The 18,270-nt window shown below is 45.7% G+C and overlaps 1 protein-coding gene across 1 annotated transcript in view; it reads right to left on the bottom strand.

The window, feature by feature from the left end:
- Positions 1–407: 407 nt before the first annotated feature.
- The window catches only part of LRSAM1 (leucine rich repeat and sterile alpha motif containing 1), a 149,413-nt gene continuing 131,550 nt past the window's right edge, over positions 408–18,270 (bottom strand). Inside the window, exons 24-25 of the mRNA XM_068248692.1 lie at positions 16,337–16,536; positions 408–9,941 (exon numbers count right to left, since the gene is read on the bottom strand). Of these exons, the coding sequence (XP_068104793.1) occupies positions 9,816–9,941; positions 16,337–16,536 (326 nt within the window). The 3' untranslated portion in view covers positions 408–9,815. The remainder of the gene's footprint in view (positions 9,942–16,336; positions 16,537–18,270) is intronic.

The following is an 18,270-nucleotide window of genomic DNA, read 5'->3' as shown; positions in this document are numbered from 1 at the left end:
CATCTGGCTACCTATACAGGAGGGAATGGGGAGGGGTCATCTGGCTACCTATACTAGAGGGAATGGGGAGGGGTCTTTTGGCTACCTATACAGGTGGGAATGGGGAGGGGTCATCAAGCTACCTATACTAGAGGGAATGGGGAGGGGTCATCTTGCTACCTATACTGAAGGGGGCAGCTGGTGACAGTGGCCTTGGGCGTTAAGGGGTACAAATCCGGCCCTGAGAACAGGTGAACCCCCCCCCCCTTTTTCTTTCTGCTTTTCTTGTTATGACCCCTTCCCTTCCCTCCATTCATGTATGATAAACTTGGCCCAGTTCCAGGCTCTGAACCCGTTAATGGTCAATCTGAGGAGGTGACACATTAATTCCTTGTGAATAAATAAGTGGAGACCTTCAGACCGCGGTGATCCATGCAAAGGCACTTTATTGTGTTACAAGGTCGGATGGACGGAGGAGGGGTAACCCCATGCAGTGAGCAGTGGTACAGCACTGTATATACACATACACACTGACATTATCGGATACAGTAAAGCACACAGTACACAGGCGATCAGTAGGCACAGGTGATAACGGGGGCACAGACACAACCATGGCAGAAGCCTTCTACACACATTAGATAAAAGTTGCTGGACATGAATGATCACACAATCGTTTGTTGGCAAACAGCCTGCCGCTGAGAAGAGGTAATCAATGATAGCTCTTGAAAACTGAACGATCTATCCTGGCAAATCCATTCAGCCCAGTACACACGCTAGATTAAGGTTGGCTGAGGCAGCCCATAGCGACCACCTCCGCCGATAATCTGGCGTGAGTATAGCAGTCCCCCGACCAGTGATCCACGAGATGGCGCAACTTATCTGACTGACACCTTTGTTGTCGCCACTTGCCCTGGCCAATGCAAGACGTCAGCGCCGCTCCATTGCGCCCCACCCCTCCACCCCGCATAGCAACAGAATGCGTGGTCAGATATACAGCTTATGCCACGTCTGTGCAGCCTCGGGCCAGGGATGTCACCTGAGGTATCAGATCCTGATTGCCATCGGGTGATATCTATCATGTGTATAGGCCTCTAGGGTGAGTATCGTTCACGTGAGACCATATGTATGAATATTAATAAATCCAGAACGACCATTGCTACATGCACGCCTGATGTCTTCGCGTGAATGCCCCCAGTCTCGTCCTCTGTAGTTTGTACAGAGTAGTGAATGACCATATTGTAAATGTATGTACTGAATTAACGCTAATCACATCGTTCAAAGATATCGTTCGTAGGCAACCACTTCTATCTAGTGTGTGTATTTTGCTTTATAGAGGGGAGCCAACGTCATACGGACACAGCAATACAGAATAGCCCTATAGGAGGTTACACCAGCCCTTCCTGTCCCTGAACAGAAGTGATTGGTCATTTCATCTTATGCAGTTCCATTTCAGACCGCAGGCAAGCTCTAAGGCCACATACACACATCACACTATAGTCTTTGGAAAATGAAAGATCACTGACCAATCTTACCACCCTTCATGTAGTATGAGAGCCATACTCTACACAGTCTATTCTATGGAGCTGAACTCCCCATCTGACAGAAATCTTTGCAAGATGCTGCACACAAAGATGCTGTAGACATTCAAAAGATCAGTATCTGCAAAAGATCTGTTCCTGCCAAAGATCCATTCCTGCAAATTGCATTCATAGTCTATGAGATCTGCAGATCTCATACACACCTTGTTTAACCCCCTTGGCGGTATGAAAAATACCGCCAGGGGGAAGCGCAGCAGTTTTTTTTAAATTTTTTTTTTTTTTTTATCATGTAGCGAGCCGAGGGCTCGCTACATGATAGCCGCTGCTCAGCGGCATCCCCCGCCCAGCGGCATCCCCCCGCCCGCTTCGAACGCCTTCGGCGATCACGGATCAGGAAATCCCGTTCAAAGAACGGGATTTCCTGGAGGGCTTCCCCGTCGCCATGGCGACGGGGCGGGATGACGTCAGCGACGTCGGGACGTCATTGGGAGACCCGATCCACCCCTCGGCGCTGCCTGGCACTGATTGGCCAGGCAGCGCTCGGGGTCTGGGGGGGGGGGCGCCGCACCGGATAGCGGCGATCGGGCGCGCGGCGGCGGCGATCGGGGTGCTGGCGCAGCTAGCAAAGTGCTAGCTGCGTCCAGCAAAAAAAAAATTAAGTAAATTGGCCCAGCAGGGCCTGAGCGGCACCCTCCGGCGGCTTACCCCGTGTCACACACGGGGTTACCGCTAAGGAGGTTAACAAACAATCATCTGCAGATCTGAAAATCCATCCTGACTATGGTCTGATGTGTGTATGAGCCTTAAGGTTTTAGGCCTGGAACCCACTACAAATCGTTAGGGCAATCCATCAAGTTTTTAATTACCGTTTTCTGACGATTTTGGTCACGCTTTTATAAAGTGTAGCTTTTTGCCAGCGATTTGCGATTTTAATTCTGATTAGTCCTTTCAATTTATTATTTTTTTTTTTACAGTTTGCAGTAATATAAAATTGCACACAAATCAGTGTGTAACGATTCATGAGCGATTTGCCAACACTTCAATACTTTACACTGAAGTGCAAACGCTCCTAAAATGCTGCAAGTCCTGCGATTGTGATTTTGCTAATCACAATCGCTACTGTGGAATTTGTTACATTTATTTACATTGGCCGAGCGTTTAGGGCAAGCACTAGCAATTTATAGCGCTCCCTAAACACTCAACAAAAGCGCTCTATTGGGTTCCAGCCCTTATGCAGTTTCATATCACACTTACAGGAAGGTTCTAAAGTTTAACTGCAACCATCCAATGCATCTTGCAAGTGTCTTGAGAGTCCCCTCCTCATCGTAAACATCATTACATGGCGGAATTGATTGGTGCCTGTAAGCCTTAAAGTTTAACATTTTCACAAGCCTGGTTAGGAGCGGGAGAATGAGCTAGAAGCCAAAGCTGTCTGCAATCATTAGACTTCTGAGTCGCCTGTCCGTAGAGGAATATCCTGAATATTCTAAGTTGATGCAACATTATGCAAATTGTATATGCAAATGTATGCAGCTTGACAATGGACCAATCAAATTTGATTTGATTGGTTTATGTTCAAACTGCATAAATTTGCATACAAAATTTGCTGCATCAACTCAAAATTATTCGCATCTCATTGACCATCCCTAGTTTGCTATGCCCACCCAATCGTCGGTCACAAGGGAATCGTTCAGATGATTCCTTTGTTCATAGAAGCTGCAGGGAGCCTCCTGCCTCTCATTGAATAGATCCACAGCATTAAAGGACAACTGAGGTGAAAGGTATATGGGGGCTGCCATATTTATTCCAGTTTAAGCATTACCAGTTATAGACGTGATTTGGTGATGCCTGTGTGTGACCTCTGAGTGGTTACTGACCTTTTTTATGTTAACTCTTTGGTCACCTTGCAGGGCCTGACACGGACACTACCAGGGCATATCGTTAGAAGTTGGTGAATGGTGACATCTATGAGTGAAATGTTTGCATACAAATGAATGCTGAGCCAATCGACCATATTGGCCATGCCTACTTATGCCCTCTGTAAGTGGTTATGACCTTTTTTTCTAATTTACATCTAGGGTCTCCTCACTGCGGCTGCTATATAGGCATTGCCAAAAATATAAATATTTATTAGTCCTGTAGCTGGGCTTTTGTGATATTTGGTCTATTCATCCTTGGTCTATTTGGCCACACCTATGCCTGCATCTTGTGAGTGGTTAGGACCTTATTCTTACTATCTGTTTTAGGTCTCCTCACATATTTTACAGTGTGGGCGTCACCGAAGGCATGGATTCTTGATACATTTGACTGCCTTTTGCAGTGGGTTAATAATTTATTGATCTATAGTGGTCTTTCTCTATTGTCCAGTACAGTGGCAGCACTTTGTACTGATTTTGTACTATTCTTATGCCAGGTTAATTTTTCTGACATAATCTAGCATTGTGTATGTGCAATTTTAAAACATATGTTTTCAATAAAGTGCCATTTTTTGAGCAGCATATACTGGTTTTCCTTCCTCGTTTTGTTCTAAGCATTACCAGTTACCTGGTTGTCCTACTGATCCTCTGCCTCTAATACTTTTAGGCATAGACCCTGAACAAGCATGCAGCAGATCAGGTGTTTCTGACATTATTTACAGATCTAACAAGATTAGCTGCATGATTGTTTCTGGGTTATTCAGACACTACTGCAGAGAAATAGACCAGCAGGGCTGCCAGGCAACTGGTATTGATTAAAAGGAAATAAATATAGCAGCCTCCATAGTTCTCTCCCTACAGTTGTCCTTTAAAAAACAACAACTTCCAGTTACAGTATATGTAAACCAATTGCGATTATGTAAATAAAAAAAATCCGCCACACCGATCGACCGTTTCTTTAACATGGACCTGAAGATGTTTCACTTACCTGGGGGTTCTGCCAGCCCACTGCTGCCATCCTGTCCCGCGCCGATCCTCTGTTCTCCCGCCATGGCACAGTTTCGGTTTGTAGAGTCGCCTTCCACTGCGCCTGCACGGCCCAGGAGGCAGCTGATGTAGACTTCTACGTCAGCAAAAATGATACTGCTCCTCAGCGGGGAACGGAGGGTCATTAAGGAGTGGTGTGGGACAGGATGGCTACAGGGGGCTGGCAGAACCCCCAGGTAAGTAAAACTTTTTTAAAAAATATCTTCAGGTCCGCTTTAAGGAATCAATCGTTTATGCAATTGCTCAGGATCGATTGAGCCCCCAGCTTCTCTATTCAGATCATAGTGTATGAAAAGAATCTAATCACAAATTGTACTGTTAATGGCCACCTTAAGTAGGCCAAATACTAGAATTTAACTTTTATTGGGCAGTCACTAAATAAGTGGTGTAACTATAGCGACCGTGGAGTGGGGGTGTCTGAGGGCTTGCTCCTCCTCCCCCTTCTACAGAGTAGCACTATGAAGCAATATTATAGTTACCTGCTCTAGTGCTGTGTCAGTTCTTGTCTGTTCTTCCTGCCAGCCCCACGCACTATGCTGCATACCTCTGGCTCACTCATGTCACATGATCAGGAGGTGTAGAAGCACATAGCATTAACTGTTCCAGCGCTGTGTCAGGTGTCACATGCTGCATAGCTCTGGCTCACTCATGTCACGTGATCAGGAAGAGGTGGTATGGAAGCACAGAGCGTTATCTGCTCCAGCACTGTGTCAGGTCTCTTCTGTTCTTCCTGCCTGCCACACACTCTATGCTGCATACCTCTGGCTCACTCATTTCACGTGATCAGAAGGTGGTATAGAAGCACAGAGCGTTATCTGCTCCAACGCTGTTTTAGGTCTCTTCTGTTCTTTCTGCCAGCCACACGCTCTATGCTGCATACGTCTGGCTCACTCATGTCACGTGATCAGGAGAAGGAGGTATGGAAGCACAGAGCATTATCAGCTGCCAGGAAAAACAGTAAAGATTACAACACTGGAACAGGTAAATATTACACAGGTCCCTGTGCTTCTCTGCAACGTGGGGAGAGGATGCTAAGGGGCGTATGGTTTACTAGTCACACTGGGAGTGGGGAGGAGTTTGGACCTCAGAAGGTGTTTTTTTACCATGGGTTTTTACCGCATCCCAACTTAAAGGACAACTATCGCAAAAATTGTAAAATTTAAAATACATGAAAACACGTAAATAAAAAATACATTTCTCCCAGAGTAAAATGTGCTATACATTACTTTTCTCTGACGTTGCGGTCGCTAACAGTAGGCAGTAGAAATCAGACAGCACTGACAGGTTTTGGACTAGCCCATCTTCCAATGGGGGATCCTCAGGGTTTTATCTATTTTCAAAAGCACTTTTAGTGAACGGCTGTTGCTCAGTCCAGCAGCCAGAAGAGTGTTCAAACAGGTGTGTGTGGGGGGGCGGGGCAGCCTGCATCTTTGTATAGATCCTATCCAGGGAGTGCTTTTGTAAAGAATAAATGGAATACTGAGGATCCCCCATGGAGAGAAGGACTAGCCAAAAACCTGTCAGGACTGTCAAATTTCTACTAACTACGGTAAGTGACAGCAACATAGGAGAAAAGTAATTTAAAGCTCATTTTACTCCAGAAGAAATGTACTTCTTATTTGTAAGTATTTACAAGTATTTTAAATTTTTCACGACAGTGGCCCTTTAACTAGACACACTGTCACCGGTGCACTCCTCTGGCTGGGAAGGCGGTGTGCTGTCATTCTTTTGCTACTTACAATGATGTATATTTGAAACTCTGGCGGGCCACATAAGATGTAGTGGCGGGCCGGATTCGGCCCCTGGGCTTTGAGTTTGACGTCTGTGATGTAGACAGTGTTCAGTAGAGGCTCCCCACAGCTCCCATCCTCCAGCTCTTCCCAGGATTCCATCATCCATTCCTGTACAGTATAACCAGCTAGCCAATGATTCATCTGCAGATCTGGAGAGGGACAGGGCCTGGCTGGGGCTCCACATCTGCTTGCACTATCTGGAAATTTCCCAAACTATCATACCGCTACAGCCACGGAGGTGACATTTACAGAGGAACTGTAGTGAAAATAGCAGAATTAATAAAAATTAAATTGGTTAGCAGTGGTTCCTGGAGGTTTATTTTGCGTGAAAACATTTACATGCGAGTGTGCAAAGGGTTAACTGATCTTGAGGTTTTGGAGTAGTCCATCTCCTCATGGGGGATTATTAGAGTTTTCTTTAACTACAGTAAGTATCAGCAACATACAGTAAGTCATTTCTAGGTCATTTTACTCTGGGACACATGTACTATTTCCATGAACCTTACAAATAATTCAACAAACTGTCCATACAATTTACCTGCATTCATAAAACCTGCTCTAGAAGTGACCAGTCACAAGAGATGGTCAATGAGATAATTATTCCCGGTTTCCATGCAAATTTTATGCAGCTTAGAAATGGGCCAATCAAAACTGACAGGAAGTGCTTCTTATTGGCTCAGTTCCAAGCAGCATAATATTTGCATTTTGCACACAAGCCCGAATTAATGGCATCTCATTGACAACGCTAGGGATGATCAATGAGATGCAAATATTTCTGGATTTATGCAAATGTATGTACATTTTTATGCAAATATATGCAGCTTGAAAATGGACCAATCAAATCCCACCCAGGTTTGAATAGATTGGTCCATTTTCAATCTGCATATATTTGCAGAAAAATGACAAATCTGCATAAGCTTAGAAATATTTGCATCTCTAGACAACGCTGGCAATAAGCCCGGCACAGGATACAAAATGGCCGCCAGGACGCCCTCTGACTCACCCAGACAGATGAGAGGTTCTGCAGCAGCTGTGGGTTCAGAGAACAACTTTGCATGTTTACATAAAGAATAAATAAAACTAAAATCTATGTACATTTACATAAGTAAAAACGCAGCAAAAACAATATAAAACTGACGTTAATTTTTTTTCACAGAAAGCTAAATACTGCCGCCTCGGATCACCAATCAGCAACTAGGAATGAACGATGGGTGGGGTGGGACAGCCCCCCTGCACCCAATCACATGCTTTCTTTCACTTCAGCAGAGTTGCTCAGCCTCACAGAGGACAAGTAAGGCCTTGCTTACACTCTACGGGCTTCTGTCCGTTTTTCAGCAACAGAAACATTTGCATGCGAGTGTGCAAAGCGTGAACTCATTTTGAAAGGACATATTGTTTTCTAATCTACCTCGTTCACATTTTCGCATTGCTGTAAGAAGCAATTTCGTAACGTATTGTTGCTTGCATTCCGTATGTCGCGCTCAGAAACGCATTGTGATAGAAGTCAATAAATGCGTTTAACAATCGCATGGCAATGCCATTTTGCATGGGTTTGAGACTCTCGTTCCCCAGAGGGTTTCCTGCTGGTCAGAAACCGCATGCTATAATAATAAAAAAAAAAGCGCATTGAAAAACACTGTGAAACGCAACACCACTTCTATAAATGTGTAAAATCACTTTTTTCAATGTGTATAGTGTGAACGAGGCTTAAATAGGAATGTGGATAGAGATTAGCATGGCACACCTGCATCTAGATGCCTGCAATAATGTGCCTTGCCACTGGGGGGGGGGGGGGGACAGAAAGGAAGGGAAGGAAGTGCAGTGTAATAGGCATTATACAGCAGTTATCCAGTAATCAACCGAAGTCTCAAAAACTGTCACGCCTGAGGGATAACGGGGGCTGAAGTTTTGGGGGTTTTCAGAGCAACAAATACCGATCGCCCGGCACCATCTGCTACACATCCAGCAGCTCCCAGCATGATGTGGGTCAGGTGACATGCCGGGAGCTGTTGGGAGCTGCAGGATGTGTAGCAGATGGTGCCCGGTCCAAGCAACCGGCAAGCACATGCATCCAGCATCAGGCAATCTCCGCCAGTGCCGTATACCGGGGACTCTGCTGTAGATGGTTTAGCATTTAGGAGGCCTTTAGGGTACCGACAGACCTTACACTATGATTGGCTGATAATTTTGCTGAGCAAATCGGTTTGCATTGCCCGACAAATGAGTATTTTTGGCAAAAATGGTCAAGGATGTTGGAATAATTCTGAATTGATGCAGGTTTTGTGCAACTTGGTAATAAAGCAATCAGATGCAGTGGTGGCTGCAATAGATTGGTCCACTTTCAAGCTGCATGGATCTAATAAAATGTTAGCATGCTATTTGCATCATTTGCAAATCAAAATGATTACCACCTCATAGACCACGCCTAGCCCTTGGCTGAAAACCTGATCCATCAAGGCGGGGAGGGGGTGGAGTTGTGTAGACCTGGCCATCTGGCAGCAGTCAGTGCCCCATCCATGGCCGGATTTATGGCAAGGCCGCATAGGCCATGGCCTAGGGCACCAGATAAACAAGGGGCGGCCTGCAGACAGTGGGCATTATTTGCAGGGCATTATTTGCAAGTGTCCAAACAAATGAAAGGGGTCAGGATAACTGCACTATTAGTACCAGCTGGCATCTGCCTGTGCAGTGCTACAGGCAGCTGCAGTCCGTTAATTAAATGTTTGTGAGCAGTGTGTGACTAGCAAAAAGCCAGGCCTTGTCCAATGACATAGCAGCAGCTGCAGGCAGTTACAGAAGGCCGGTTCTCACGCACTTGGTGTGGGGGATGAAAGGACCAGGGGCAGCACCAGCAAATAGTACAGAATACAGAAGGCAGCCTCTCACAGTACCCATTCCTTAATTATTGATTGGCCAGCGCGGTTACCCTGGAGACAGCAGTGGGTACAGGACTCACTTTTAAGTGTTGCTGACCCCACCCAATGTCCAATTGTGAGCCACTTTTGACAATGTGTGTGTGGTGGAAGGCTCCCACCACGCCCATCACCTGTAGATCGCTTGATTGACCAGTTCCCCCGTGTGACATGATTGATTCACTTCACGTTGCCATGGAGACCTCGGCACTAGCCACAATAGTGGACACCAGTGGCCCAAAATTTTTCGTGTGTGTGGAGAGAGGTGGTAGGATACGGTTTCGGTTGGGGCGACTGGTAATAGTCGTCCTTGGGCGGTAAGAAGTACAAATCCGGCCCTGGCCCCATCGGCAAACTGCCAGCTGAGTTTAATCAGCTGAAACAGGACCGACGGGCGCCAGGCTCATCAGACTGCCCTGCAGGGTGTATAGGTCAGTCTGCTGACGCGGTAAGTAGACAGTTGGCGTTTTCTGGCCGATTGTCCACAGACTGAAGTTGCAGGTGTATGGCTTCCATCATTCACAGAGCGGGCAGGAAATGTCACTGAATATTAATCTAACAGTCTTGAATTCACCGGTCCGGCTACTTCATGATCTCAGATTCGTTACCTCTTCATCCTCCCCTCGCCTCCTAGGTACTGTGGTAGATCCGGATGCGCTGGGAGATGTCTCCGCGGCACAGGGGGCAGGTCTGGAGGGCGTCGCCACAGTTGGTGCAGCAGCACACGTGGCCGCAGGGAATGAATATAGACTGGGCCTGGAACAAAGAGGAGGTTCAAAGCATTAGAGAAGGTTTGTGGGCAACACGGAAGCCATTTTGTGCATCTACAAACTACGCAACCTACTGATTCACTAACGCCAAAGGTGCCCACAATTGATACAATCTTGATTTTACAATCTTACCAAATCTGTGTAGGAGAAGACACTGAAGCGGGAAAAAGTGATAATATAATGATTTGTATGTGTAGTACAGCTAAGAAATAAAACATTAGGAGCAGAGACATACGTCTAATGTTCTTTCCAGTACAGGAAGAGTTAAGAAACTCCAGTTGTTATCTATGCAAAAGAGCCATTGAGCTCCACGACATTCAAAGTGGCAGAGAGCCCTGTCTTCAAAACCTTATTATATTAACTGTCAGTCACTGTATTTTCTTTTTCTCTGCAAAGAACAGGTCAATAGTTCACTGGCCTGCTCTGTAAAAACATTGAATGCTGACTAATGTGTAAACTGCAAATATTAGAGAATGATACAAAAAAAAAAAAACACCACTAACTGAAAATAAAAATAATATTTTCTTTGCTACTAATGTTCTAGTCATTATCTGTACTACACAACCAATTCATTATATCATCATTTTTTTTTTTTTGCTTCAGTGTCTCTTTAAAGGGGCACTATGGTTAAATTCTTCATTTTACATCCTTTAACATAAAGATTTGTATGTATACCAATGTTAATGATAAGTATTGTGGCTGATGGAAAGGATTTATTACACTGCCAGTACACATATATAGCTAGGAGTCACGTCGGGTAGATTTACCTTTCTGACGCCGATTCAGCATAAACCACTGTGTGATAGGAGGCACTGTAACTGCTCTCCATGTTGCCGTTATATCTCTCCCTCCCGGGTCCGCTCAGATAGGTTTATCCCAACTTATAACAGCCAACTCCCGACTCGAGCTCTTTGCAGGCTGCAGCAGCCGTACAGCGCAACACAGCGCTGTACGGCTCTATAGTTCCACGCTGCTCGCTAAGGACCCCTGATTTGAAGCTGTTTACCACAGCAACGGACAACAATAGGTGTCCGTAGCTGTGCCAGCTTCAAATCAGGGGTCCTTAGCGAGCAGCGTGGAACTATAGAGCCGTACAGCGCTGTGTTGCGCTGTACGGCTGCTGCAGCCTGCAAAGATCTCGAGTCGGGAGTTGGCTGTTATAAGTTGGTTTATGCTGAATCGGCGTCAGAAAGGTAAATCTACCCGACGTGACTCCTAGCTATATATGTGTACTGGCAGTGTAATAAATCCTTTCCATCAGCCACAATACTTATCATTAAAGAGAATCTGTATTGTTAAAATCGCTCAAAAGTAAACATACTAGTGCGTTAGGGGACATCTCCTATTACCCTCTGACACAATTTCGCCGCTCCTTGCCGCATTAAAAGTGGTTAAAAACAGTTTTAAAAAGTTTGTTTGTAAACAAACAAAATGGCCACCAAAACAGGAAGTAGGTTGATCTACAGTATGTCCACACATAGAAAAATACATCCATACACAAGCAGGCTGTATACAGCCTTCCTTTTGAATCTCAAGAGATCATTTGTGTGTTTCTTTCCCCCTGCAGTTCTCATGCACTGAAGTTTCAGGCTGCTCTTTTCTTCCTGCAAACAGCTTTGCCCTTGTTTGTAATTCCTCAGTATGTGAAAGCCCAGCCAGCTCAGAGGACGATTTATCCAGCTTGTAAAAGAGAAGAGAGAAGCTGCTCTAATCTAAATAACACACAGGCAGTGTGCAGAGAGGGGCCTGGAAGGGTGAGTTCATAGCAGAACCACAACACTGAAGAACTTGGCAGCCTTCCAGACACAGGCCGACAAGTCTGACAGGGGAAAGATACATTGATTTATTACAGAGACTGTGATAGTATAAAGTGCTGCAGTTAGCCAGAACACATTAGAATAGCTTTTGGAACTTGTAGGATGATAAAAAACAGGATGCAATTTTTGTTATGGAGTCTCTTTAACATTGGTATACATACAAATCTTTATGTTAAAGGGATGTAAAATGAAGAATTTAACCATAGTGCCCCTTTAACCATTTTAGCCCGCGGGGATTTTTCACCTTCTGCATCCGAGCAATTTTCAACTCCCATTAATTCGCTAATAACTTTATCACTACTTATCACAATTTATTGATCTATATCTTGTTTTTTCCGCCACTAATTAGGCTTTCTTTGGGTGGTACATTTTGCTAAGAGCCACTTTACTGTAAATGCATTTTAACAGGATTAATAAGAAAAAAAATCATTATTTCTCAGTTTTCAGCCAGTATAGCTTTAAAATAATCCATGCAACCATAATTAAAACCTATGTATTTTATTTGCCCTTATGTCTCGGTTATGACACCATTTAAATTTTGTCCCTATCACAATGTATGGCGCCAATATTTTATTTGGTAATAAAGGTGCATTGTTTCCGTTTTGCGTCCATCACTATTTACAAGCTTATAATTTAAAAATGTTTGTAGTATACCCCTTCAAATGCATATTTAAAAAGTTCAGACCCTTAGGTAACTATTTATGTCTTTTTTTTTTTTTTTTTTTTAATTGTAATTTTTATTTTTTTACCATGAAAATTTTTATTTGGGTAATATTTTGGTGTGGGACATAAACAATTAATTTTTAATGTTATGTGTGTATATTGTAATGTAAAAAATGTGTAGATGTAGTTTTACTATTTGGCCACAAGATGGCCACCTTCGTTTTTGTTTTCCCTCCTTGTACTTCTTGCTAAGCGGAAGTACAAGGGGGATGCGGAAATTGTTCCGGGCAGAAGAACTGAAGTCTCACGGGTGAGCGCTTCGGTTTCTCTGCAGGCGACAGGGATCGGTGATCGGGAACCATGTTCTCTTTCACTGATCCCAGGGCTATCGGGGGGACACAACAGGGGCGTGCTCGTGTGCGGGAGAGCAGCCGCCCGGACGTGAGCTTCACGTCTGGGCGGCTGAAATGGTTAAAGTGTACCCAGGCCCAAGCTCGGGTACAAAATTGCATACTTAAAGAGTCTCTAGATCCTAATGAGGCTTCCCTGGCTGTCCTCTGGTCCCCCATTGCCAAGCGCATAACCCCCAAAGATTACCAACAAGGGCTTGTTAGTAATCTGATCAGGGCCGTACTAGTGGCAGAAGAGGAGAGCTCCCCCCGATCAGCTGGTGGGTCCCGACGATTGGCTGAGGACTGGTGGTCTGCAAGGAAATCTCATCAGTATCCAGAGGCTTCACTCTCTTTCGGTAAATAAGGGTTCTTGAACCCTTTGGCCCAGATTCTCTATAAGTAGTCCCTCATGTTATATACTCTTCCTGTACTGAAAACCAATGAGACTTTTCTTTGCTACTAATGTTCTATTTCTTAGCTGTACTACACTTACAATTCATTATCTCATACGTTTATTTTCACTTCAGGTTTGCTTTAAAGTGAACCCGAGCTCTTGCAAAGAACAGACTGAAAAGTGTTCATTCCACATAGAAATGCTGTAGAAATCAGCTGCATCAAGCTGTGTTTGTTTATTTAGATACATTTGAGTGTAACAAGTGTGTAATCAGTAGGCATGACACACAGCGCCTGAGCATTATCTGTACAGGAAAGATAGATGCTTTAACCCTTCATTTGCTCCCTGACAGTACATTTTCAGGGCCTTTTTTTCTTGGCTTTCTGTGCATTGTAACAAAATATTTTTTTCTCCATGATTGTTTTTATACTGTCCCTAATCTTTTAAAGCAGAGAGGAAGCTCTGCGCTCAGATCCACTTTAAGCTGTATAAGGTTTACCGTACCCCCCATGTGTGACAACAAGCTAGATATATAGAGTTTACTCCAAATCGCCACAAGGAAGCCCCTTTTGTTTTTTGGATCTGGTATCCCTGCCAGGGTGTAGATTTCAATTACTGTGCTGAACGCTACCACCGATCTTTTGCTGCTGCAGACCACTCGCCCTGCTGTTGGTATGACAACGGAGCTCCATGATTGGCTCATACTGATCACAAGGTCAGGAGCCAATTAAATTGGTTCCTGACAGTCTCACGGAGCTCTGCTGTCATACCAACAGCAGAGGGAAACGTCAGGAGAGCAGCGCAAACAGCCAGAGCGATGGGTCAGTACGCCGTGACATTGGTAAGCCTCATTTTCTGACCAAAAAGTCTATGGTCCTTAACCTCCTGAGCGGTCTGGACGAGCTCAGCTCGTCCATCACCGCCGGAGGCTGCCGCTCAGGCCCTGCTGGGCCGATTTTTATCAAATAAAGTGCAGCACACGCAGCCGGCACTTTGCCAGCCGCGTGTGCTGCCTGATCGCCGCCGCTCTGCGGCGATTCGCCGCGAGCAGCGGCGATTCGCCGCGAGCAGCGGCGAAAGAGGGCCCCCCTAGCCGCCTGAGCCCTGCGCAGCCGGAACAAAAAGTTCCGGCCAGCGCTAAGGGCTGGATCGGAGGCGGCTGACGTCAGGACGTCGGCTGACGTCACTCCGCTCGTCGCTATGGCGACGATATAAGCAAAACAAGGAAGGCCGCTCATTGCGGCCTTCCTTGTTTATTCTGGGCGCCGGAGGCGATCGGAAGATCGCCTCCGGAGCGCCCTCTAGTGGGCTTTCATGCAGCCAACTTTCAGTTGGCTGCATGAAATAGTTTTTTTTTTATTTAAAAAAAACCCTCCCGCAGCCACCCTGGCGATTTAATCAGAACGCCAGGGTGGTTAAAGGGATACTGTAGGGGGGTCAGGGGAAAATGAGTTGAACTTACCCGGGGCTTCTAACGGTCCCCCGCAGACATCCTGTGTTGGCGCAGCCACTCACCGATGCTCCGGCCCCGCCTCCGGTTCACTTCTGGAATTTCAGACTTTAAAGTCTGAAAACCACTGCGCCTGCGTTGCCGTGTCCTCGATCCCGCTGATGTCATCAAGAGCGCACAGTGCAGGCCCAGTATGGTCTGTGTCTGTGCAGTACACTCCTGGTGACATCAGCGGGAGCGAGGACACGGGCGTGCAGGCGCAGTGGTTTTCTGACTTTAAAGTCAGAAATTCCAGAAGTAAACTGGAGGCGGGGCCGGAGCATCGGTGAGTGGCTGCGCCAACACAGGATGTCTGCGGGGGACCATTAGAAGCCCCGGGTAAGTTCAGCTCATTTTCCCCCGACCCCCCTACAGTATCCCTTTAAAGTGAAACTTAAGTCAACGATAAAAAATGAGATTTACTCACCTGGGGCTTCCCTCAGCCCCCCAGCAGCCGATCGGTGCCCTCGCAGCCCCGCTCCGATGGTCCAGGACCCGCGGGCGACCACTTCCGGTTTGGCCGTCACCAGCCGACAGGCATGGGAACGCGAGTGATTCTTCGCGTTCTCAGCCTGTATATCGCCCCCTATGCTGCTATTGCGGCCAGTGAAAAATACTTCTCGCAATTTCTATGATAAAGTAACAACCCTAGCGATGTAAAGATCACTAGCGATTTGCGATTCAGCAATCGCTCTAGTGGAAAAGGGCCCTTAAGATGACCACTAATGATCCAATCTTTTTCATCCAATTTTACCAAATCTATGTAGTAGAAGGGTAAATTGAGTGAATATATTGAATGGATAATTTAGGCAGTACCCTTATATTACATAGAAATGGTAAGATTGGATGAAAAAGATTGGATCATTAGTGGCCACCATTAGTCATATCAGCAAGTCCTTTACAATAGGGTCAGTCCAATGAAACAGTTTTAAAACAATTTTCTCCCTAAGAAGTCAAAATTGTATGTGTATTCTCCTAATCAAGATTGTTAGTGATTAGCGTTTCACACAGTCTTAGTGTCCCAGAGCTAAAATATAAGAACTATTTACCTTTTTATCTATCCCCTGCATTCTGAAGCTGTTCTCTGCCAGGTAAGAGTTTTATGGTTGCAATTTAATCATCAGCGAGTGTTAAGGTAGCCATACACTTATAGATTTGCAGCAGATTCATCCATCAGATTTGTGTCAGATGCCTGTCAAGTTGAATCTGACAGGAATATATCTGATGTGTGCCACACACTAGGGACAGATTTCCAATAGATTTCAGATTTCGATCTAAATACATTATTGGACCATTAGATCCAATGCAACTCTATGTGCCATCGATCTGCTGCCAGCAGCAGATCGACCTAGATTTTCCAACCTGTCAGATAGATCAAATCAATTGAAATCTGCCGCAAATCGATCAATGGATAGATTTGATAGAATCGATTTCTGATCGATTGATTCTATTGAATCGATCGATGGCTGAAATCGACCAGTGTATGGGCCCCTTTACGCTATAGTCCAACCAGGCCCCGACTGGAGAAACACTGACTTGCATAACTGATGTTTAATTCTGCCACTGTTCATGCACATGTCTATCTTATCATGTCACATGTCACTCCGGTTACATTTTAAGACCTACCTCTTGCTCCATGCAGACCACACACTCAGAGTTGCTGTTGGCCACGTCAGGTAAGAAAGGAGAGGATGCTGTTGGGCTGGGCAGGTAGCCAGGTGAGGGCACTGTTGGGCTGGGCAGGTAGCCAGGAGATGGCACTGTTGGGCTGGGCAGCAGGAAGGCACCAGGTGCGCTGGGCTCCAGCTCTTGCAGCGTAAGTTTTTCTGTTCCCATCAAAAAAACACCACACGTTAAGTATATCCAATATGCAGGAGAAGCGTTTAGCAATGAGATGTATAAAGTGATACATATACACTTGTGATCCATCCACCCCTGCTGTACTGTGTGGCCCCACAACCAAAGAAAGAACAAGTATATATGTAACAAATATATTTAATCAGCCCCAAAGTACTCCCTGACAATTATAATTGCCTGGCAACCCTGCTGATCTATTTGGCTGCAGTAGTGTCTGAATCAAACATCTGTAACAAGCATGCAGCTAATCCAGTCAGAGCACCTGATCTGCATGCTTGTTCAGGGTCTATGGATAAACGTATTAGAGGCGAAGGATCAGCAGAGCATCATCAACATGGGTTTGATGAGTGGAGCTCACGGCCGTGCTCCAATGTGGGAACGCAGGATGTCTTGCACCTGCATAGTGTCACGGAGCCGCTCAGGCCCGAGTGGCATCCTGCGCCTTCGCAGTATGGCCGTGGTCATTTACAGACGGGAGTGTGGAAGCCAACTTCCACAGGGTCCCCGTATCCAGTGGTGGGGAAGTCCAGGTTCAGATATCTGGGAAGGCCAGAAAGGTCCTGGCCTGGGGCGGCTGGACATGGAAGAGGGAATGCTGCATATGGAAGAGGAGGCTGCAGATGGAATACAGAAGTTGTAAATAAGGAGCAACTCCAGGAAATAAGGAGCTGCAGCCAAGGGATCTGTATAGAATTGAGGCAGAATTCTGTACATGAATATTAGACATGGAAGAGGGGGCTGCACAAGGAATAGGAGGGGCTGTTGTACATGAATATTAGACATGGAAGAGGGGGCTGCACAAGGAATAGGAGGGGCTGTTGTACATGAATGTTACACAGGGAAGAGGGGGCTGTACAAGGAATAGGAGGGGGCTGCTGCACATGGAAGGAAAGCTGTAAAAAAGTTGGTCTAGGGGCAGAAAAAGTATAAATCCAACCTTGGGGAAGCCTCTGAAAGATCCAAGATTAGTATCTAACTTTTTCTCCTGATGATCTCGCAGGTTTGCTTTAAGATCCTTTCCACACTTATTCTGAGGAACTGCATAATATCTGCACATAACTTATGAATGTGTTATTGGTGCTGGAAAAATAAAATGATGTAGGCTATGATCTTACCATTCAAAATATGCCTTGCCTGGGGCAACAGAATGCCCAAAGATGGCCCTGCACTGGCCAATCCCTCATCACTAAACCCAGACAAACCCCCCCCCCTTCCCACCCACCAACTTGCAGAGCCACTCCCACTTTTCCATGTACAAGACCACAGGGGGATCCATGGATGAAAAGTACTGTATGTGCCTGCATAAAGTCACTAGGTTTATTTTGAACAGAAAATGGAAGGCTGGAAGTATTAGTTCCAAGGCCAGATTTACCGGTTTACTTTTTTTTTTTTTTTTGCCCTAGACCAAGTATATTGGGCCTCCCCTACCATGTGGCACAGAGCCCCTCCCATTCCCTATGTAACATCCCTGTGCAGCAGCTCCTCCCATTACATGTGCAGCCCCCTCTTCCATGTGTAACATCCATGTACAGCAGCCCCTCCCATTCCATGTGCAGCCCCTTCTTCCATGTGTAACATCCATGTACTGCAGCCCCTCCCATTCCATGTGCCGCCCCCTCTTCCATGTGTAACATCCATGTACTGCAGCCCCTCTCTTTCATGCACAGCTATCTTGGATATCAGCTTCCCTTTTTGTGTGTGGC

This window comes from Hyperolius riggenbachi, chromosome 8 (assembly GCF_040937935.1).
Source record: "Hyperolius riggenbachi isolate aHypRig1 chromosome 8, aHypRig1.pri, whole genome shotgun sequence".
NCBI lineage: Eukaryota > Metazoa > Chordata > Amphibia > Anura > Hyperoliidae > Hyperolius > Hyperolius riggenbachi.
This window is presented reverse-complemented; position numbering and strand designations above follow the sequence as displayed.